This window comes from Saccopteryx leptura, chromosome 2, assembly GCF_036850995.1.
Source record: "Saccopteryx leptura isolate mSacLep1 chromosome 2, mSacLep1_pri_phased_curated, whole genome shotgun sequence".
NCBI classification, from domain to species: Eukaryota; Metazoa; Chordata; class Mammalia; order Chiroptera; family Emballonuridae; genus Saccopteryx; species Saccopteryx leptura.
The window spans coordinates 375,748,295-375,772,661 of NC_089504.1; the positions used below are offsets into that span (position 1 = coordinate 375,748,295).

Below are 24,367 nucleotides of genomic sequence, written 5' to 3' on the forward strand. Positions count from 1 at the left end.
TTACCACCTGTGGGTAATGGCTGCCATGTTGGGCAGTGCAGACCCCGCCCGTTCTGTCACCGGAGAAAGGGCAGCTGGACAGAGCTGACCAAGGAACAGCGCTGCCCTAAAGGGTCCAAGGAATCTGGATATCCAGAGAATAGAATGTTCTCCACAGAAGAATTATGGGAGAAATGGAAAAGAAGGCAGGACACTGGGGATGGGGATTTTTATCAGGATATGTTTGGCTAATTTGTATGGAGAATTAAAAAGTGAAATTACAGAAAGTTAGAGTTAAAAAGTAAGTTCATCTCTGACTTGTTTAGCACTTGGAAAAATAATCTAAGATGTTTTGACTATTTTATTGTCAAAGGGAGTCATTAAAATTATTAGTAGAAGTGACATGATCAGAGGTGCGCATTAGGAATATTTAAATAAGTGTTAAAATGAATCCTAAGGAGGCAGAGACTGAGGATTGGATAGCAATTAGAATGTGACTAGGAAAAGTCACTGGAGAGTAACATTCAACACTTCATCGATAGCGGTTGTGGAAACAGAAAGAAAATGAATTTATTGGACATTACATTTGCTTTGATACGAAAGCAAAAGAGAAAGAAGAATCAAAGCTTAAGCAAAGTTTTTGTACAAGAACAGTACGTCTGTAAATAGAAATGTCAAGAGGAAGAACAGGTTTTTGGAGTGAAGAAGGTAAGTTCGGTGTGCAACAGGTGAAGATACTGATGGGATATCTAAATTTAAAAGTTCGGGAAAATATTAGAAATAAAAGCCTGGGATTAGGGTAGAAATTACAGACTGGACATGTAGATTTAGGAGTCATTGATACATACCTGATATTAATGCTAAGAAGGTATAATTAGTAAGATAAATAAAACAGAAGAAAAAAGGTTTAAGGAGGGCGGATTCTGACTGCAGAGATGCTAAACTGAGATCATTTTAACATGGACGACCAGGCGAGAAAAGCACACATGCTATAAATGGAATGGTGTGCCAGCCCGGGGGAATCAAGAGGAAGTGTCGAGGAGAAGGCAAGTGCAGCTACCCCTACAGACTGAGCAGAGCTCAAGTCAAATCTCTCCTTATCAGATGGTGACCTAAGTCCTAAGGCAAGTTCTTTAGCATGTCTGAGCCCCAATGTCTTCATTGCACCATTAGGAAAATGCATCCCACATTCTGGGGTTAATTGGAAAATAGAATTATATTGTACCTCTGAAGTGACGGCCATATTAAGTACTCAGGGCATGAAGCCATGGTTTGTAATTATTAAAAAGCATATTCTTGGTTTTCTTTTTTTTTTTTTTTTTTTTTTTTTTTTTTTTTTTTTACAGAGACAGAGAGTCAGAGAGAGAGAGAGATAGAGACAGACAGACAGGAACAGAGAGAGATGAGAAGCATCAATCATCAGTTTTTCGTTGCAACATCTTAGTTGTTCATTGATTGCTTTCTCATATGTGCTTTGACCAGGGGGCTACTGCAGACCGAGTAACCCCTTGCTCGAGCCAGCGACCTTGGGTCCAAGCTGGTGAGCTTTGCTCAAACCAGATGAGCCTGCACTCAAGCTGGCAACCTTGGTGTCTCAAACCTGGGTCCTCTGCATCCCATTCCGATGCTCTATCAACTGTGCCACTGCCTGGTCAGGCTTGGCTGGTTTCCTTGTTATTATTTTACTTCACATGTATTACTCTCCAATTTTTCTACTTTTAAAGGAGAATTATTAAATGAGAGAAGAGCCAAAGGTGTTTTTTTATATCTTTATAAGAAGGCAAAACAGAAATAAGTACAAAGGACAGTTATTGTTGCTAAGACACTTTGTTGGAGGTCAGACTTGTTAGCTTGGGGCTCCAGTTTAGGTTTCAGAATGCAAAGTCAGGTTCTCCAAGTATGTGTACACATGCTAGATGTAGGACAACATGACTACTCTAAACTCACAGGTTACTCTGATACTAAGCTATGATTAATAAATCTTGTGGGTGTTACAGCTTGAATTCTTATTGGGACCCTGGACTTATAACTATTAGAATTTGTGAACACTTACTAATTGACCCTTCTTCTTCTTTTTTTTTGTTTTTGAGAGGAGAGGAGGAAGAAACAGATTCCCCCATGTACCCAACCAGGATCCACCCAGCAAGCCCCCTATGGGATGATGCTCTGACCATCTGGGCTGTTGCTACATTGCTTAGGAACTGAGTTCTTTTTCGCACCTCAGGAGGAGGCTATGGAACCATCCTCAGTGCCCGGGGCCAACTCGCTCCAATCGAACCATGGCTGCAGGAGGGGAAGAGAGAGAGAGAGACAGAGAGAGAAAGAGAAGGGGGAGGGGTAGAGAAGCAGATGGGCGCATCTCCTGTGTGCCCTGACCGGGAATCAAATCCAGGACATCCACATGCCGGCTGATGCTCTACCACTGAGCCAAACCCTTCTTCTAAGGCCTGCTTCCCTTGCTCACAACAACAGAAAGGCTCTTTGCTCATTTTTTTGAGCTACTGACAGGCGAGACTCATAGGAAATAAGCTGAGATCACCATACAAATTGAATAGAACATTAAAGGCATTTCATTTTCTCCTCCATCTCCAGATCACTGATGACTTTGAGAACAGACTTTATGACTGTTCCATTTATTTAATTCTGTTGCAAATAAGGCAAATGACAGCCTCAGGCTCTGCCACTTTTCTTTCTGGCTACTGTATATATGACCAAACCAGGTGCCAGGATAGGCATCACCATCCTGGATCATGTGGACGAGTATTTGTACCTTTGCTTGAAAACAAGCCTTCACACTTCTGAAGCCAGGACTCTCAAATGGAATTGGTAGAAAAGGTCAAACCACTTCCACTTTTGCTGGTGTGGTCATCTAATGTCAGATTTTTCTTTGGTCTCACTCACCTTGGAAAACTGCAACTTTTCCTATTGCTATAATTAAAAGATTACAAATATTACAGGAGGAAGGAAGCAGCTACCAATCCCTTCTATGGGAAGACTGAACCTATATATTTAATGGAGGAAGGATGAAATTCCAGTGACCACAATAAAAATAACCATGGAATCTGTGAAAATGCATGGGTAACTGTGTTTAAGTGTATGTGTATGTGTGTGCGCGCACACGTGCGTTACAATCTTAGCTTCTAAGCAGAGCAGAACCAAACCCCATATTTGTCCTCACAACAATGAGAATAGAGACTTGATAAAAGAAGAAATGTAAGAAATAGTTATTGTTTCATTTTGTTTACAAAATGTGTTTTGGGCTGGGTTGTCACCAACATAATGAAAGTTGTGGTAAGCTAGGAGACCGAGTGAACATCAGTTCTATTCAGGCTACATGACATGTCAAATTCAGATGATGGCTGAGAAACACAGTGTGAGGGAAGGGACAGGACCACTGCAAGGAGAGTGTGAGTGTGGGCCTCAGCCCACCCTGCTGCAGAAGGACCTGGCGAGGCATGGAGGTAGCCTGCATGGGAAGCCCTTCTTGTGAAGAACGACTCTTGAGATACCTTCCCTTATTGGAGGCAGAGGGCATTCTGGGGACAATGACTTCAGTCCTGATTCCTTCCAATTTGTGGTTGCCATTGTTGTGGATTGGGGAGGTTACACATGACAGGGTATAACAGGGGAAAAGGGGATGTCTTTCTTTTCCACTGTCTCCAACCAAACGGGAGCCGCTGTCAAAGTGAGTAATAGCACTGAGAGTCACCACTGACAGTGCCGTCAGCAAGGAGCTTGACTCCTAAGGACTGGGAAGCAAATATGAATAAGAAAGAGAATAAGAGCAAACCTTCAGTTGCCCCTTCAGTGGCTGAGGTTGTAAAAGACATGGAGTACAGATGCCTGGATGGATAAAAATCCTCCAGAAAAATTATACCTCAAATCCTGGAATGTAATAACTGGAAAAGACTTCCTCACCATCAATTTAACCCTTCCAATTCAAAACCAAGGGAACAATGCCCAGAGAGGTTCTTATACTTGTACTGTGGGTCCTTTAGCCTGCATGTTCTCTTTGCACACATACAGAGAATGCACAGCTAAGAGACCCCTTTTTGGAACCTTATTTTCAAATGCAAAATGATTATTATTAATAATGATAAACATAGTATTAGGATATGCACGTGTGGACCTAAAGGAAATCAACTACATTGAATTTTATTCTTTCCCCTGGGTAATGTTGCAAGGACACTGGCCTGGGTGTCAGGAGCAGAGCTCCAGCTGGGGAATGAGTTTGTTGATACCCGTATTGTTCATTTTCCTCTTTCCACCCTGCCTCTGTGAAGAAGAGTGTGATTATAACTTTAAAATGGAGGCCATATCAATTACATTTATTTCAGGTTGACTTCCTGCTTTTCTTTAGGCCCATGATTAGACACGTTAATTTAAATGACTAACACTTGGGATAGGAGGGGAAAATAACAGAAGAAAAAAGGTTACAAAGGAAGAGATGAAAATAGGCAGGCCATGAGCAGAATTGTGACCTGGGGGCAGGTGTGCCTCCCTCCAGCCAGAGCCCTGCTCATAGCTGCCCTGGCCCAGCCTCAGCTGGCCCCCTGCACCCCAGCTACTGACTGCTTAGTGTCCACCCTTCTCAGTAGTGCCTCAGAACTTTTACATTTTTCTCACCAATAGCAACACTTGCCTGTCCTTTTACTGAGGTATGAGTCAGCAATCTGGTATGTGAGCCAAGTATTGGGTCTAAAATGAAAACACCTGGCGTTAGAAGGCGATTCGCTGCTTACTAGCTGTGACTTGGACCAATTTCTTCAGCTTTCCGATTCTCACTTTCTTTTCTTGGAATGCGGCGACTTTCTCTTCTGCTTTCCAGGGTTCTCAAAAGAGAATGCGTGTAAAGTGCTTTCACTGCTCTTATTTGGAAGATGTCTTTCTAGAGATAAGCCTGGTGGAGAGAATTTAAAGCATTCAGTAGCTCCATTTTGGGGCAAGTCTTTCATCCTTCTAAGCCTTGGTTTCCTTGTTTGAGAAACGTGAATACAATGCAGGGTTTGCAGCATTGGTGTGAGGATCAACTGAAATGAGGTGTACCCTTCATGAGCCCGAGGCAGAGGTTGGCTGGCACTCAGTAAAGCCTAGGACTGGGCGAGTTGGCCAACCTGACTTCTCTACCTGCTAAATGAAGTTGTGGGTCTCAACTAATCTCACCTAACTGGACTCCAGACACACAGACCCAAAGTCTTTTGCAGACATAGACATTATTTAAGCTTGTTATAGAATCTCAGAGGTGAAACATTTACATAATTCACCATTTCTAGTTCTTTACATAAAATTGGGTTTAGCAAGAGGAATTCATTCCATGAAAGCAAATATCAGGTAGTCAACAGATTCCTGAAATAAGCCAAGAGAACACATAGAGAATATAGACATCCAAGGAATAAAGACTCACCAGATCTCCCTGCCGACTGACAATGACAAGTATGGGCAACACAGAGATATTCACATAGTTTCAAAATGCTGAAGCATCCATGACATTTAGAATAACAGGTAGATATTAGTTAGATTCTCAAAAGGGGCCCATGTTTTTAGTACTTACATAGGACAAAGAAGTAGCATTTAAAATGTGTATCCCTAAGTGGATGAGCTACATGTAATTTAATTCTCCTTTGCTTCTCTCTTTCTTTCTTCCTCTCTCTCTCTCTTTTTCTCTCTCAGCTTCTCTACACCATTTATTGTAGTTTGGGCATCCCATCCCCACTGCTAATTCTCTAACCTGAGTTTCATCCTCAATTTCTTCTGGTACAATGCAATGTCAGTAGCAGAACAAAGGAAGAAAAAAAAAAGGAAAGGATAATTGGAAAATTCCCATGGATCTGGATTAGAGAAATAACTGCAACATGCTTGGCAGTGGAAGTGGTGGGGTATTCTAGAACACTGATCTTGGGGTCTTAGGGCCATGGTTCAAGACCCACTTTTGCTGCTCACTCACAGGAGACCCTGCCTGGCCTCTTAATCTCTGTGAGCGGTGGTTACCTAATTTGCAAAATGGAGATAACAGTCATTACCCTATAGCCTCCCAGGGCTTGTGAAGGTCAAATAAGACAGATCTTGTGACCAGTGCTGTAAAGTATTAAATGCATGGGATTCGCATTATCCCTGTTATAACATATCTCTGAGCTTGTCACATTAAAGACCCTCATCCCTCCAGGGAACTATTCCCAATTACTGGCCACTCCAAGTCATGTGGACAGTGTCTGACACAGTCCTCACCTTCTCTGTTTGAAGGGCTTTATGATCACTGCCTTCATATGCCATTTCATTTGCTGTATCAATCTGTTTTTCTGTTTGTTTTATAAACATTTACTGAGCGCCTTGTATGCCTCAGACACTGTGCTCTGTGCTGGAGATAGATATAAATAAGTTATGGTTCCTGCTGTTCTGTAGGAATCGTTAATCTCAGAAAACTCACTCTCATGCTATAAATTCATGATGGATCTCCAATATAGCCCTCTGGTCTTAAGTTACACCTGTTCCTTAGTTCTATACTATCTGTGATGTTTGTGTTTTCTTTATCCCTAAATGTAGCAAGCCTAATGCTTTCCTTTCAGAGGCACAGGATCCTCACTCCATGGCTGTGAGCGAGGCCATCAATATTTCCCCATTGAAAATGTAGGCGATCGCCTCTTAGTATTCCTTCTTTCAAGGCACTGAGATGAATTCTCTCCGTTTTTCTTGGACAATATCTCTTGAAGAAAACTTCTTCTTCTATAGGGAAATCCACAGCCCACTCTTGGTACACCTTCTGGGTGACAAGAGTGATTCATTGCATGTCCTTGTGTCTCCAGCTCATCTCCACTTCCCCTACCCACCCCCTACACACTGGATTGCCCGCCTAGTTTTCCTACACTGACTAATCTGACTCTACAATGATATTTTTCCCAGAATTTCCTTAACACCTAGGGATACGGTCGAGTTCCCACTATCACACACATTCATGTGGCACCTTGAAATGATCCCCTCAGTGACCAAGATGTACCTTGGGTATCGGCGATAATATTTTAATGCAACTTCTCTCAAAGGGAAGGACTTGGGAATTAATTCTACCATCTATGTGTCAAAGGCCACCTTATAAAACAGTAAGGACAGGCTCTGAGGTTAGTGACAGAGTGTGTTTTAGTTCTCAGATTGCAGGACAAAGCCAGGGCTCGGTGACATTGTCCCCCCTTCTCTAATAACACTTGGCTGGCAGAGGTGATGAGATTCTAACATTCTCAAATGGACACATGATAAATAAACACTGCCCCCCCCCCCCCAAACCGACAAGTTGCATCTCGGAAATTTTTCAGTTTTTCTCATTGCAAAATCAATATCCATCAGTAGTTTGAAATTAAAGGCAAGATTAGGCCTCAGTTTTATACATGCCTTATTGTATTCCAAAAGCTTTCTACACAGTCAGATAAATCTTCTTTAAGAGGATTAGGAAACTTCCATTATCTTTATCTAACCTGAACTAACACTAAGTCTGAAAAATTAATCTATAGACTGGACAAAAGCCGAGAGCTGCTGGGAAGAAGGACTCTTGGGTATCTTTCTAATTGAGCAGTGGGGTCCCTGCTTCTGCCCACTGGAAATTCAATGGGTCTCGAAGGAAGGAACAAGTTAGCCATTGCTAACCAAGACACAAAAGAATGCAGCTCCCTGAGCTGAGCTCCTTCTTTTAATCTCTCGGTAAATGTCGAGATCAGTCATCTGAGTGTTCCCAGAAAGTGTCTCTTCTCCAGCTCTGCCTTCCTGGATCTTGTGAGTTGAAGTTCTCAGGCTGCCTCAGCCTCCCAGAGCTATATGGGGTGGTTGGCCTGACTGTGGAGATGGTAGGGAACAGAACTCTGGATTAGAAGACTCGGCTGCTCTACATCTTGCCTGTCCTCAGACCCTTTCTGCCCCAGCGTTAATGAGGCCCACAGGGGGCGCCACGAGCTTCCCTATCCACCCAGGGAGTATCTCCCAGCACCTGGGAAAAACACCATCCAGGAAGTTCGCACTGCTAGCCTCCACGGCCCGTGTAGACTGTGCGGTGCTTACGCAGTCTGTCTCATTGCCTGGAGAGCGATCGCTTCTTTCTGTATGAGTCCATTTCTGGACACTACCTGACAGTTCTTTATGATTTCAGCGCCGCGGCTCCTGAGTCTGAAGATCCCTCTGCTGTCAAGGCCATGAGAGCGCCATGGAGACATCAGCTGCCATTCCTGAGACTCTGGGCTCTTCTGGAGCCAAGGCCGGGGGCCAGGAGGGGTGGCGAGAACTCACTCGCCCCTGTTTCCCACACCAGGATTGCTGCCCGGGCATGGCAGCTCCCGTCAGAGGACGCGTGTCCCCACTGCCTCCGCAGCCTCTGCGGGGAAGCACAGAGCTGACAGCTGTCTCTATCTCCAGGCGGCAGGCTGCCCAGCAACGCCAACGCAGTGGGCACCACCCAGCCACACCCCTGGCTGGGACCTGTGTGGACAATGGAGACAGCAGAGTGCACAGACGTCTGTCACATGTCAGGCTGATGCAGGCCTCTGAGAGCACGTTGGGGGTCAGAAAAGGGATCCGGGCTGAACCGTGGCAAGGCTGTGAGCCATATGGCCTTTCTGGGAACTGCCGGGGGACAGAATGGCAGGGACAGACCTCTGTCCCAGCATGGGCCCTGAGAAACGACTCAGAGGGTCACATGCTGAGCCAGCCAAAGACCACTGGAGCAAAAAGAAAACACTGGCCATGCTGAATTGTCCAAGAGACCAAAGCAGAAAGAGATGCTAACCCCTACTTCAACTCACCATGAAACCAAATGAAATGAGCAAAATTATATATTTTAGAAACACAGGGGCAAAAGATGTCATATTAGTTAAGCAAGGGTGATGGACGCATACCATAAACTGACAAATTCTTTGAGTCTACTGCTGACGGAATCTGATTAAAGACAGTTACTCAAAATTAAATCATACACAAGGTCCCTTCTGAGAGCTCAGCTCACGGCCCCAGCACAGTGTAGGGGAGCCGCCTACACAGTGTAGGGGAGGAAGGGTGTGCCAGTGGAGAATGGGAGCTAGCTTAGCACTACATTGTCACCGCGACTCACCACCTGACAGAAGCTGCTTACACAGTAAGTGGGAGGGGGTGTGCCGTTGGTTGGGAACAGTTCAAAATAAGTTCATTTGTATGTCTGTCTGGGTTGAAAATGGTTCTCAAATTCTCCTAACTGCTATCTGAATGTGTTTTTAATTTTTAATATTTGATAATTGATATCTGAGATTCTGACATTTCTTCCGTCCCATTTTTTTCCCCTACAAAATGAAATTTGAATAAAAAATTATTAAATATTATGCCTGGGTTATATTAATTCAGTCTTTTTAAAAGAAGAATAGGAGAGAATGTTAGAGATTTAATCTCTCCTTTTTTAATTACATAAATCTATTTCCAACATAGATCTGGAATTTTATATATATATAAAATATATATATAGTTGTTGTTGTTGTTTTTTAAGATCAAACCACCCTGGCTGGATAGCTCAGCTGATTAGAGCGTCGTCCCAAGGTGCAAGAGGTTGCTGGTTTGATCCTTAGTCAGGGCACATACAGGAATGGCTCAATGTTTCTCTCTCTCTCTTTCTCTCTCCCCCTTCCTATCTCTAAAAAAAAAAAAAAAAAAAGAAAAAAGTAAGAAAATAAATAATATTTTTTAAAAAAGCCCACAACCTTGGCATGCTGGATGACGCTCCCACCAACTGAGCTACCCAGTCCAGACTGGAAATACAATTTTGACTCATCGCCCTCTTGCTCTCAGACCCACTGTGGGGCTAAGGGAGAGGTGTTGGCCCAGCGGCCCAGCCAGGGAGCACCCAGAGCCCCTCCTAGAACATGCACAACTATCTCATATGCAAAAGTCACAGGTCACATGAATTTACTCCCATGGTATTAACCTTTTATTATAAAATAAGCCCATAAAAGATATTTAAAGACAGATCTCCACAGAAACATTACGTCTTGTATTATGTTTATATTGTATTTATTTTCTAAATATATCTGACCCCAACTCCAGAGTACTGAGTAACTTAAGAGAGCTCAACCAGCACATGCTGAACAACTTACTGATAAGAACTGAAGGATGAGAGGTAAAGTCAAGAAACTTTGTAAAAAACATTCAGTATGCAGTCAAGAACCTGGCAGGTGAGAATCTGGGACTGACATTCACTCCCTGGATTCTATAAAGGAAATGATATGTTGTTTCTTCATACATGAGTAGAAGCAATGACTGAGATTATGCTTACCCCCATCATTGACAGTAGCTCCAACTTAAAAATCTCGCTGTAACTCACCTTGCACAATGAGGTGGACCCGAGAGGTCTTGGGGTGGTTGTCCGTCTGCACGGAGCAGGTGTACGGGCCCTCGTCGTACACGTCCACGTTTTGGATCATGATGCTGTACTGGGTTGGTGTGTTGACCAGAATGATCACACGAGGGTCGATGGACCACTTGTCATTCCCAGCATAGAGGATGGTGCTGCGGTTTAGCCAGGCCACCCGAGTGACTCGGTCATCGATGGTACACCTGCGGGGTGTGGTGGGAGGGGTCAAAGGGGAGGGAAGAAGACAGGAAAATATTGAGAAAGGGAGAAAGGAAAGAAGAAGAGGGGAGGATGGGAGGAAGAGAGTGTTGAGAGATTATATTATAACTAAAGTGGCTGTATTTCAAGGAATAAATAAAACAACATAACCAGTGCTAAAAGAAAAACAATTAATTATTGATGAAACTTCCTAAATATAGGTGAACAGTGACCTGAATCATCCTGAAGAACTGATGATACAAAATCACTTGCATTTGATTTAGGAACATATTCTGTGAATATCTTTGCTGTGTGTTTGCTTTCTATCTTCTTTCTCCCCTAGGCTTATATGAAAATCAGTTTATATTTCTTGAGTACATTTAGCACTTTGTGGGAGAAGTGGCCCAGGGGCACAGGGGAGAGAAAGTGATCTGTATTTCAAGTAGGTCACAGATAATCCGTGAAGCAAGTACTTACCTTGTTGTTAGTTAAAAAGTGGAATATGTCTATCTCCAGACCTCCCTGATATTGATAATAGCCTTGTATCCCTAACCTGCTCAGTGACAGCAAACAATATTTTATAACAGGGATCGGTAAAACTGACCTTAGAAAGCCAACAATTTTGGAGGAAGCCCTGACTGCCTCTTAGGATTTCGGGAGAGGGAAGAAGAAATGGTCAGGCAGAGTTTCTCCTCTCTCTTCAACTCCTCTCTAAGCCCCGAGAGGAAACATTGTGGCTGATAGCACCCATCCCAACTCTCTCACCTACTCGTCCCAACAATTGGACGCAGATGGAGTTTGCTTTTTGCTGTGTATGACCTGCTGGCTACCAGGTTTCATGTAGAAATAAATATGCCTGTTGGTCAGGCAGAAAAGTTGCTTATGTGCTCCAGGAACTTAGACCATGTAAAGGGAAAATGAAAAAGAAAAAGGAAACCTTTATAAATGTAGGTCTGCAATGAAGGGCATGATTCATAGGTTCAGGTTGTGCCCACCTAGTACTCAATGCTCTGGTTGGAACCTGAGTTGGGGGCTTGAACAAACAAGAAGGTGCAAAAACAGCCCTGCTGCTTCCCCCAGATGTGCTAGCTGAAGGCAGGACGTGTGCCTCCGGGGGACAAGGGATGTGAATCTAGTGCCTCCAGGAGAGGAGAGAGGGAAAAAAACCCGGCCATTCCTTCCACATCTGACCAATTACAGAGCTCCTTCTGACAGGGCTCAGAAGATGGGCAGCTTGCCAAGGACTGTGGCAGGGACTGGAGAACATACATTTTGGACACGCTATCCCTCCCCGTTCCCCAGGCAAAGTTAGCAGCCTGACAGGGTCAGAGGAACAGAGTGATACTGGAGGACCAAAATGACAGCTTTCATTGGAAAGGGAAAGCAGCAAGTCTAGGGACATACTCTCCCTGGTTGGTCGGAGGAATAAAAATAATACTAGCCTCTGATTACCAAGGTATTTTATGTATAGGTCCACCTATCATTCTGCAGGTGCCGAGGCCAGGGGGCAGGGGTAGGAGATAATTAGGTCTTTCAAATTATAATAGGAAGAGATTTTTCTTTTCTAACTAGTCTTTAGTTGATGTTTTATCACACTACAAAAGTAAAATAAACATGTTTAAACCTGTGAACAAATATAATACAAAGGTTAAGCTGATCATTTTATCCCTACCCAACTCTTGGTCATTAGTACGCCTACAGCCCATTACTTCTCTGTCTACATCTTACTCCTCACAAATATATATTCACATCTACAAATTTAGTGTTGATTTGATTTCACCTGGAATAAAATCATACTCTAAATGTCCTATGAGGCCTTTCTTTTAACTTGACCACAGGCATCTCTGCAGATCAGCAGTTATTTAAACATCTAACTTTGTAATTGTGCCCAGTGAGATGAGTTTTGGGGGACCAACTGCAATTATTATTAGCTCCTGAGAATTCAGGTGTCATTAAATGACCCTCTTCCATCTTCATCAATGTGTCATTGCTAATAAAGAAAAATTGAAGCCCCGTTCTTTCCTCCATATCCTGGGATGTTAGCCTCACTTTCCCAAAGTCTGCTTCTTCTATGAAAACTTTTTCATGTTCCTTATAAAGAAGTCTAAAAGCCCCAAAGGACCTTCCCTGCTCTGACCTTTCAAAAGCATTTTGTTAGGAAGAAAAAAAATGATAAACTTATTTACTCACTCTCAGTTATAAATGATTGCTAAGGTAACCCCTATCTGAATGACGGCTGTATTTTCATAAATCCTTGTTTGAATGAACTCCTAACAATGAAGTTCCAGTTGTATAATTCCAGTATTTAGCAAGCCTGGGGGTGAGTGATGAGTTGAGACAGAGTGACGAGAGTTGTCCTCCAGTTCCTGGAACCGCACGAATGCAGGTGACCATGTGCGAACACATATTCTTGCTTTTATTTTCATCAATTATGTACCCTTTGCACACGTTTAAGTTGACATAATTTTTAAAATTTAAGTTATAGTTGCAAAGAAATGCATTGTTGGTCTATGGGAAATATTTACATTTTAAAATGAAAACATCACAATATTATATATACATTTGTATGATTAATTGGAATTTAAATGACTATCTATTTTCAACATTTATGAACAAGTTCTTGTTTAACAGTCACCAAATGTGCATCATTCTTTTTTAAACATAACTTGTATTTTTATTATATATCCTCTGTAAGATTTTATCCTGATATATTTAAGCTTGAAAATCTTTTATTGATCAGTTATCATATTTATATATAAATTTAAATTTCTGTTATGTTCTGCAACCATAAAGCTCTGACTAATAATATTTTCTTGTAGAATGAGTTATCATTACAAAGATAATATTGATCAAACAACAAATATATATTGTACATGTTGTTAAGCAATAATTAAAGGTAACGTAAGCCTTTACTGGAAATATAGCTCTTAGTAGGATAAATGAGGCTTTTAAAAATTATACCATAAATAAATATCATTACTGCTAGAATGAGATAGAGCTAAGAATCAATTCTATTTCTATTCCCATTTTTGCTTTAAGAGAAACCTAGTTCACATAAGCAAGGATATGGAAATGAAATCCTTGCATAGAAATGTCACTCAATTCTTTGAACCTTTTCCAAAATATATGCCCAAAATTACATAGTAATATAGCTTTAAAAATTATTTTAATGATCGCACAGCTGACAATTCAATTAATTCCTCCTTCAATTTCTTTTAAAGCATTGAATTGGAAAATACCTGACTTGCAAAGGGCTTTGTAACTCAGTATTATATTCATTCAATTTTTCAATATCTAGACAGTATACTGCTAATATTTTACCAGGCTTTATCAAATGACTATTAAAGTAAGAAAGTAAAGAAAAATTCTCTCTTGGACAATTACTACAGTGAAAGGAGTCAGAAAGGAGCATTAGAATCACAATTTAATCTCAGGCACTTTCTCAGGCTGATTTGGAGAAATTTTAGATCTTGAAATATATTACTTTAAACCTATCATGCCCTTTATAAGACCTACAACTGCAGGTTGCAATGTATACAACCCGTTCAAATTGCCAAGGGGCCAAGTAGGGGTTGACTTTGAAAGAAGTCCATCCAAATCTACCTTCTGGGGCTAGAACACATTCTCATGCCTGGTCACACAGCCCAAGGAAAGTCTCATGTACCCCTAGGGCAGGACTAGACATACCCTTGATAGATGACCAGGCCTCAATTTACCTGCTTTCAAATTTGGGGCTCATTAGTGGGTCTAGAGGGCAAATGAAGGGAATAACTGGATAGAAGCCATCTCTCCAATGAGATGAATCACCCGTTGATTGAACAGAGTGGAATCACCAAGTCTGTATAGTCCCAGAGCCCAACGAATGCTGCAGAAACTTGGTAAAATGAGGATGTAGGCTGAGGACAGTTCTCCTCCTCACAAGATTTCTGTGCTTTAGAAGAAAGGGTAGTGTCAATGCTTCTTGCTTTTTTCCCATTAACAGGGCTCTTTTGTTGTCTTCTGAGCAGCAGTAAGAAGCATGTAGATACACTTAAAAAATATATTTAAGTGTCCTGACCAATCCAGCTCCCTTCCTGCTATTTGTGTCTATGTCCTGGTTTCTCACTAAAAAGCACATGAAGGATTACTGATGTTAAATAAGGGGATCCAAGAGGAAAGTTGAGAAACATTAATGTTAACTTGCTGATTTTTTAAAAAAAAATTTTTAAAGATTTTTTTTTTCTAAAATAAGAAGTGGGGAAGCAGAGAGACAGACTCCCACATGCGCCCGACTGGAATCTACCCAGCATGGTGATGGTCTGCCCATCTGGGCCACTGCTCCATTGCAACTGGAGCCATTCTAGCCATTCTAGCATGGCCTCCTGAGGCGGAGGCCATGGAGCCATTCTCAGCATCCAGGCCAATTTTGCTCCAATGGAGCCTTGGCTGCAGGAGTGGACAAGAGAGATCAAGAGAAAGGAGAGGAGGAAGGGTGGAGAAAACAGATGGGTACTTCTCCTGTGTGCCCTGGCTGAGAATCCAACCCAGGACTTCCACAAGCCAGGCCTATGCTCTACCACTGAGCCAATAGGCCAGGGCCAAGATTTTACTTATTGATTTTAGAGAGGAGAGAAAAAGAGAGAGAAAGGGGTAGGAAGGAATGAGAAGCATAAACTCATAATATTTGCTTATCATATGTGCCTTGACTGGGCAAACTCGGGGTTTCAAACTGGTGACCCCAGTGTTTCAGGTCAATGCTATTTCCCCTGCACCACCATAGGTCAGACTACTTTCTAATTTCTTGAAAACCCTTTCAAGCATTTAAAATTTTTACATTCCAAATTAAATCTTTCTATTGGTCCTTGATAAGAGGAAATGTCTAAAATTACAGAGGGTTTATTCTGGGCCTGGCATAAGTCAAACCCCTTCCATGTATTAATTTACTTGATCTATCCACATTTTACTGAGGAAGAAACTGAAACACAGAGAGTTTCAGGACTCCTACAGTTCACAGCACAGCTAGTACTATCAGGGCTGAGAATTCAATTTTAGGCAGCCTGGCACTAGAGTTTCTGTACTGTGATATCGCCTCATAAAGAAAGTGTTTGTGAAAATCACAATAGCCAAAGACCCAGGATGCCAAAGCAATCCTGAGAAAGAAGAAGAAAGTTGGAGGTAGCATGTTACTGATAGCAAACAATACTATAAACCTATAGTAATCAAAACAACATGTTATTGGCATAAAAAACAACCCCTATGTGCTCAGTTAATCTATGACAAAGGAGGCAAGAATATACAGTGGGGCAGAGAGTCTAGTCAATTAATGATGTTGAGCAACTTGACAGATATGTGAAAAATAATGAAACTAGACTACTTTTTTATACCACAAATAAGAACAATTTTAAAGAGTAAATACTTAAATATAAGATACAAAGCCATAAAACTCTTAGAATAAAAATGAGGCAATAACTCTCTGACATTGCTCTTAGTAATGTTTTTTTGGATATGTCTCCTTAGGCAAGGGAAATAAAGGAAAGAATAAACAAGAGACTGAATAAAAACTAAGATGTTTTTGCACAGCAAAGGAATCCATTGAAAAAATAAACAAGCTACTGAATGGAAGATGTTTGCCAATGATACATCCCATAATGGGTTAACATCCACAGTGTATTAGGAACTCATAAAATTTAATACCATAAAAGACAATCTGGTTTAAAAATGAGCAGAGGACCTGAATAGATGTATTTCTAAAGAGGACACAGATGGCCAACAGACATATGAATAGATGCTCAACATCACTAGTCATCAGAGAAATGCAAATTGGAACCACAGAGATATATCACCTCATACCTGTTAGAACGGCTATCATCAATAAATCAACAAACAAGTTTTGGTGAGGATGTGAAGAAAAGGGAACTCTCACATACTGTCTGTGGTATTACAAATTGGTGCAGCCACTGTGAAAAATAGTATGAAGGTACCTCAAAAAATTAAAAATATTACTACCATGTGACCTAGCAATATCACTTTGGAGTATCCAAAGAAATCCACAATACTATTTAAAAAAATATATGCACCCCTATGTTCATTGCAGCATTATTTACAATAATCAAGATATGGAAGCAACCCAAGTGTCCACTGATAGATAAATGGATAAAGAAGAGATGGTACACACACACACACACACACACACACACACAGACAATGGAATACTACTCATCCATAAAAAAGAATAAAATCTTGTCATATGTGACAATGTGGATGGACCTAGAAGTATTATGCTAAGTGAAATAAGACAGACAAAGACAAATACAATATGATTTTACTTATAAGTTAAATCTAAAAAAAAACAGAAACAAACTGAAAGATAACAGAGAACAAACTGATGGTGCCAGAGGAAATGGAGGTTAGCGGGGTGGGTTAAAAAGTGAGGGGATTAAGAAATACAAATTGAGAGACACAAAAAAATTGCAGGGATGTAAAGTACAGCATAGGAAATATATTCAATAATATTGTAATGGTTATGTATGGTATTAGGGAGGTACTAGACTTATGGGAGGGGACTCATTTCATAATTTATATCAATGTCTAACCGCTATACTGTACACCTAAAACTAATGTAATATTGAACATCAACTTTAACTGAAAAAGAAAAAGTGTTTGTGATGAAAAATCCATGTAACAAGGCCAGCCAGAGTTAGCTGGCCTTATCCAATCAGTTTCCCTCACATTTATGGCACTAATTTAATTTTCTCATAAGATATAAAACAGCTTAGGAGAACAAAATAGATACTTGAAAATGATTTTGGCATCCCTAAACTACTGTGAGGAGAGGAGACGAAAATAAAAATCAGAAAGAGCAGCAAAAGGGCTAAAAGGCATTGAAGAAAGGGGTCTTGTAGGCAAAGCATTATTTCCAAAGCCACTGAATATGGAAGTGTGGGGGGGTAAGGTGCAGGGTCAATTTGTTTTGCTTCAGAGAAGGATGTGCAGTTAGGGGCAATCCATACCTTGAAGCAGTGTTTCCTATACTTCCATGTGCATCAGAATCACCCAGAATGCTTTGGAAAATGCAGATCACTCAGTCTGACTCCCATGAGTTTCTGGTGCAGTGGGTAGAGTGGCCTGAGAATTAGCATTTCTAACACACACCTAGGTGAGGTCAGTGAGGCTGGTCTGCTGCCTTATGTTTCAGAACCATTGCCTTAAAGAAACTAGAGAAGAGACAGGTTGGAATTTAATCAAAATAATACAATCTTCCTGAAAATTGGAAAGCTTCAATTGTTTTGTTTGTGTTTGTTGCTTTGGTTTTTATTTTTACATTTTGCTTCTGAAAATGCAAAATTAAAAAGTGCCATGGTTAGCACATATTTAATGAGCATCTAATGTGTTCTAGACAATGTTCTAGGAGTTGAAAGGGCTGGGAAGGGGACAAGTTCATGTCCCTTGGAACTAGGTTCAGTAAGACAATGAAAGTATATAAATAAATTAGTATATTAGTTTCAGAGAATAAGTAGTGGAAAAAAAACAACAACAGAGTAAGAAACGAAGTATGCCATGGGCACAGGGAGCATATGTGAGACAGAGTAGTCAGAAAATGCCCCTCTGTGGCCTGCATGCGAGATGTTGAAGCTTTAAAAATCTTAAATCTGATAAAATATAATGTTTATCTGAAAATCATCTCATCTAATAATGACAGCGCCATCTCACCTAAATACACAGAGAGCTGCAAAAACATTTAGATAATCTGAGTAGCTAGATAATAAGTCTCTTAAATCAGACTCACAAATAGTCTCTCCTATATAGATAATATTATAGGTGTTAGTGTTCAAAAAATTGACAATTGGCATTTTGAGAAACTAAAGTTAACTGGGAAATGCCTTTATAATTCTGCTCTTGTTATTGGGATAATAACTAAGTACATTGCATGCCTCTCTGTCTTAACAAGTGCACACTGGCAAAGAGAGAGTTATCTCGAATACAGACTCATCATTCTAAACCTATATATCTCTTTGCAATCCAATGTTAGTATCCAAGATCTTAAGACTTCATGGAACTTATAACACTGGATTCAATCATTTACATAGCTATTGGTTAGACTATAAATACCACATAGATCAGAACTTTTTCAGTGGTCTTCATTATGCATCACCAGTACCTCCCACAGTCTACCTGGAATTGAGTAGGTGATACATAGATATCAATAATTAATAAAAGATGTCAGACAATGCTTTTCATACTGGCATCAGAAGGACCCACATAACTGGAAATCTGTACTTCTTAATCCCTTCCCCCCAAATCTCTCCCATGAAGCAACCATCAATTAGTTCTCTATGCCTATGAGCTTGTGTTTGTTCATTTATTTTGTTTTATAGATTCTACATTTTTGAGTGAAAAAATAGGTTTACAGTTGTTCATATGGAAAATAATATGCTAATTAATAAATAATACTACACGTATAAACTCTGTCTTATGCACTCACAACTCTGTCTTACGAACCTACTTTTGCTGCACCCTGTATGTATATAATTTATAATTTTGGATTTTAGAGTCTATAAAGCAGGGGTCAAGAACCTATGGTTCGCAAGCCAGATGTGGCTCTTTTGATGGCTACATCTGGCTTGCAGACAAATCTTTAATAAAAAAAAATAATAACATTAAAAATATAAAACATTCTCATGTATTACAATCCATTCATTTCCTACCACTCATGTTCATGGTTCGGGTGGCTGGGGCCAATCACAGCTGTCCTCCAGGAAAACACCAAATTCTTATTGAATAATGTGTAATGTACACGGGTCATTGTATGGCTCTCACAAAATTACATTTTAAAATATGTGGCGTTCATGGCTCTCTCAGCCAAAAAGGTTCCCGACCCCTGTTATAAACGGTATACAGTTAAGGCATCTATACCTAGTTTTATGATTTTATGTATATAGAAATATTTCAATAGTGTTACCAATGGAAATCCTGAGAACCTTGTATCTGCACACCTCTGGCCTCTGCCTTTAAAATGACCTTCTAGGGAGTACTCCGTTTAAGAAATACTGATAAAGGTGATAAGGTTAAATGTTAAAACCCCAAAATGCATTTTTTTTAATTTTCTCTTTAAATTTATCCATGATATTAGTTTATTATTATTATTATTATTATTATTATTATTACTAAGTAGGAGGCAGAGAGACAAACTCCCACAGGTGCCACTACTGGAATCCACTGGCAAGCCCTCTATAGGGTGATACTCTGCCCTTCTGGGGCATTACTCGGTTACTCAGTAACTGAACTATTTTAGTACCTGAGGCGAGGCTATGGAGCTATTTCAGTACCCAGGGCCAACTTGCTCGAATCATTTGAGCCATGGCTGCATGAGAGAAAGAGGGAGAGAATGGGGTGGGGAAGGGGTGGAGAAGCAGATGGTTGCTTCTTCTGTGTGACCTGAGTATCGAACCCAGGACTTCCACATGCCGAGTGGATGCTCTACCACTGAGCCAATGGTTTTGTTTTGTCATTGAATTTTTTCATAAATTGAAAGGTATTTAAATTCATTAAGAACCTTACATGTTTCAAAATGTATTAATGCCAGTTTGACAAGAGAGTGGAAGACCACTCTTGTTGTCAAGAATTCAAAGACCAATAATAAATGGGTTTTTTAAAGGACAGGAGAAAAGGCAAGCCAAAATGAAATAGTTTTAGCTCAATTCCCAAAGTACTTTAAATTGCACAAATCTGTCCTCCTGGGAAGGTTTTACTACTAGTAAATTCCTAAGTTACAAATACAGACAACTCTAGAGCATTGCCAAGGCCCCTAAATTATGTAAGAGAAAAATTTATGATTCGGATAGTTGAAAATCAGACAAGAGTGAGAACTCTGGCTGGAGCTAATATTCGCTGCTAAGGCATTGGTAGAGAATAGATCAGAGAGCACCTGTAGAAGAGTGCAGAGCAATTAGAGCTGCTCAGAGGGTCCAGGATGCAACCACTTCAGTGGTGCAAGACATTGACTTCGAGAGCAGCCGGACACATGGCATCTACACATTGTTCCTCAAGGAAGATGATGCCACACTAATAGCAGCACAGTGGAGAGTCACATTAATACAAGAAAGGGTGCTGATGTGTGTGTGTGTGTGAGTGTAGGAAGGGGAGGGGTGTTGTCTAGAAAAAAGAAGATAATATATGAAATCAATGCAGAATGAGGGCCCTGGGGGGGAAAATAGAGTAGTTTAAACAAAACCAAAGATGGTGTGGGTTATCCTGAAAATGGTGTCACTTGAAGCAGAAAATAAGCTGCAGGATGGTGATGTGCTGTGGTCCTAGCCGTGACAGATGATGTGTGAAGTCATCAGGACGGTGCTCCCGGCCTCCCAGAGCCGGCCAGGGGAACTTCCGGTCTGGTCCGCTGAACACAGCGAGGCTCCACCTGCACACAGAGGGCGACTCCACACACCTCACCACCCACGTGGGGCGGCAGGCGGAGTCCAGTTCAGAGCAGAGCACTGATACAGTAAAGGGAAAGGAAGGGAGGGGTTTGTGTGGAAAGATGGCTTCGCGACGAGGTGGACATTGCTTCCAAACGGAAAAGGGGAGTGACACTGCCGGGCAGTGGGAGGAGAGAAGAGGGGTTCCTGTCATGCTGTAGAAGGTAAAGCACAGGGTGGCTAAGCATAATTATGAAAGAACAAAGTAGGCGAAAATGCAAAGGACACTGAGGAAAATACGGAATGACTGAGCTGGCTTCTTCCCACACTTCACGTCACTCTGTAAATTCCCAGGATGTGTGGAGAAGATGACTTTATTCATTTCCCAATGAGACAGAGGCAAGGCCAAAATAAAAAGCGACCAAAACCATCATAAGAGACAGTGCCTGCCTTTAAGATTCTTTTGAGCTCAAGTAAATGACAGAATACTAAGAACATTACAAATATACCCTGCTAACTTCATGGATATAATAAAAAGCATACATTCACACATTCATTTAACAAATATTTATTAAGCACCTACAATCAACAAACCTCTCGAGTACTCGTATACTACTACAAACTGAGCTGAGGCCCCCACCCGATCTGTCATATACAGGGGATGGTGTAGGAGTCCTACTCAGGTGCAACTAATCTAAGATCGACAACTGAAACAGAATACCAGGTATATGTGTTGGTTATAGAGGGCATTTTAGATAGAGGATGGAGCAGAGACACAGGTGCTGGCACAAAGGTTGACTTGGGAACAGAATGGAAGCCAGAGTGGCCCACGCAAGGCACATGGGAGAGTAGGTAGGTTGCATGGGGCTTGGAGGGGTACATCCCTACAGTAAAAATTCTGCAGTATATAGGTGTAATTGGGAGTACCTGAGTAGGTTCGAATAGAGGCATGCCATGTTTTCAATTATGCTTTTCCCAATAATATGCTGACTTCTTTTAGAGAATGAACTGTTGCAGGACAAGAGGTCAAAGAACAAGTGAAGGGACAATTGTAGCCTTGTAGACACAGGAGACTAGTCATGTGACAAGAAGGTCTGCAGCTGTAGGAAAGAGAAGAACCAGAGTAAAGAAAGGGGGTAAGGAGTGGAAAGAGAGTAAAGTATTGCACTTTCAAGAAGGTTGGCAGCAAAGGCAGAAAGAGAAATGAAATCAGAAAGGGTATTGGGTTTTCCAGAGGGTTTTTGTTTCTCTGTTTAAGAGTGGAAACACTAAGGAACTAATCTATTCATCTTATAAATATTTTCTGAATAGCTACAGGGTGCTTGGACTGTTCAAACTTTTATATGCTCACAAATTACCTGTGCATCTTGTTAATTCACTAAGTCCGAGTGGGGACCAAAATTCTGCACTTCTACTAACCTTTGAAATTATACTGATACACTGGACACTGCACTTTGAGTAGCCTAGTTGTAGTCAATAGAAATGCAACTGTGAATAAGACAAGACTCGGCTTTCTTACATTCCAATATACAAATACAGGCAGTCCCTGGGTTACAAAATGAGATAGGTTCTGTGGGTTTGTTTTGGAGTTGAATTTGTATGTAAGTGGGAAGAGGTACATTGACCTATTAAATGCAACTTAGATGCTTGTCTTAACATAGTATTTATTTGTACATTTCTGTGCATATAGATACTTAAACATTTTCAAATACAACCTTAAACAACCTTGGATGGTGCAGAAGATGATGGACTTGATGGAGAGGCTGGGACTGGTATTAGCGAGTCAGGGTTTGATTCTGCTGCTGGAGTCAGTTTCTTGATGTCGGCATTAAGAGAGATTAGTACAGAGCTTTTCTTTTTCTCACCATCAATGGCCCTGTAGCATCACAGACCTTTGGTAACTGTACAGTAAACTCTGGTGAACCTCTCTGTATCAGGGTCTTGCTCCTCTAACGTCATTCCTGCTTCAGTGAGACAAGAAGCATCAACCAACTCTTTTGTAGGAAACTTTTGGTTCTGGAGTTTCCAGGTTCCTGTTTTCCTCCCTAAATGCTGTCATCTGCTGCTCTAGTTTTATAGTCTTCCCTGGCTAGTTCTTTCTCATGGCAGTCAAGTAACTATGATATTATTTTCACTGATGTCCAACTGCAGTTGATGACCAATAGCCCTTATGGCACTCCGCTCATAAGTACGAGTTGTACGTAAGTCAGGTGTTTATAAACCGGGGACTTACTGCAAATACTAATGAAATTAATCTTATTGAATGAAAACAACTGATGATGCAGGAGATAGATGATAACTGACAGAGAAAAAAGTAAGGGTGAGAAAGGATGGGTTGTAAAGCACGTGTAGGAGGGGTCCTTCATCTGTTGGATCTTGCGGGAAGGACACAGGAATGTCTGTGGACCCGGCTATGGGAAAGCAAGGGGGCTGCTGTGGGGTGCTTTCCTTTTTCTCCAAAGTAGAGCAGAATTATCAGTTGAAGGTAAATGGGAGAGTAGATGAGAGAGGAAGACAGATGCAAGAGAAAGTGAAATAGCTGTTGCATCAAAATGAGAGCAAAATGACTGGGCAACTGCACTGATTCACGAGCAGTGCTGAAGTTCATTTGTGGTTGCCCGCCAAGGATTTATAGTGACACTGCTCTGCCAGCTTCGAGGACGGTCTCCAGCGTTGCTCAGCTGCTCAGCTGCAGGCAGAGAGGACATGGGGAGCCGGCCCATCTGATGCTGGAGTATGCCAGATGAGCAAGAGAGGACATGCCAAGGATTAAAGAGATTAAAAATGATTGAGTAAAAGGGTTAGGGGCTGGTGGATGGAAAGAACCTGTTGGGTTTGATACACTGGAATTCTTAATGAGGCCCTTGAGCGACTGAACTGGAATATAAGAAAATGTTCATGGTGGAAAATGAAAATATTTGGTGACCGTGCAGTGATGGTCCCTGTCAATGATGATTTAACTGACTTGGAGGCCAGATGGAACATCGAGGTGGATCTTCATGATATTGAGAATGATGGTGGGAGATGAGCGTTCTTTATGAGTTTGGATGACAGACGTAAATTGAGTGTTAGAGAGATAGTATATTGTAGTGATAAGAAGAAGGCATTGACATCATACAGAAAAGGATTGTACTACTTACTAAGACAGGCCTGAGGACTGGCATTTTGTCTATCCTCTCAGAACCTCCATTTCTCCAACTGTGAAGTAGGATGAACATTTTTATCTCCTCATTTTATTAGATGTTAGTTTGAGGTTGAATGATATAGTACATGTAGGGGAGTCAGAATTGTACCTGGCAACTAATATACATTCTTTAAGCAGAGCCTGCTAGACTACTGTTATCAGAAAGGTCTGTGGCTTCACTTGGAAAACTATAATTCAACTTCTGTTACCTGGGAATGTATGTTAGTTTAAGCAAGTGATACTGAGTTCATTTGTTTATCATTTTCCAAA

General features: G+C 41.1%; 1 protein-coding gene across 8 annotated transcripts in view; it reads right to left on the reverse strand.

Moving 5' to 3' along the window:
- OPCML (opioid binding protein/cell adhesion molecule like) overlaps positions 1-24,367 on the reverse strand; it is a 1,154,973-nt gene that overhangs the window by 224,840 nt on the left and 905,766 nt on the right. For all 8 annotated transcript variants that reach the window (XM_066365261.1, XM_066365267.1, XM_066365265.1 and 5 more), the window contains one exon: positions 10,292-10,524. In XM_066365261.1, coding sequence (XP_066221358.1) covers positions 10,292-10,524 — 233 coding nt within the window. The remainder of the gene's footprint in view (positions 1-10,291; positions 10,525-24,367) is intronic.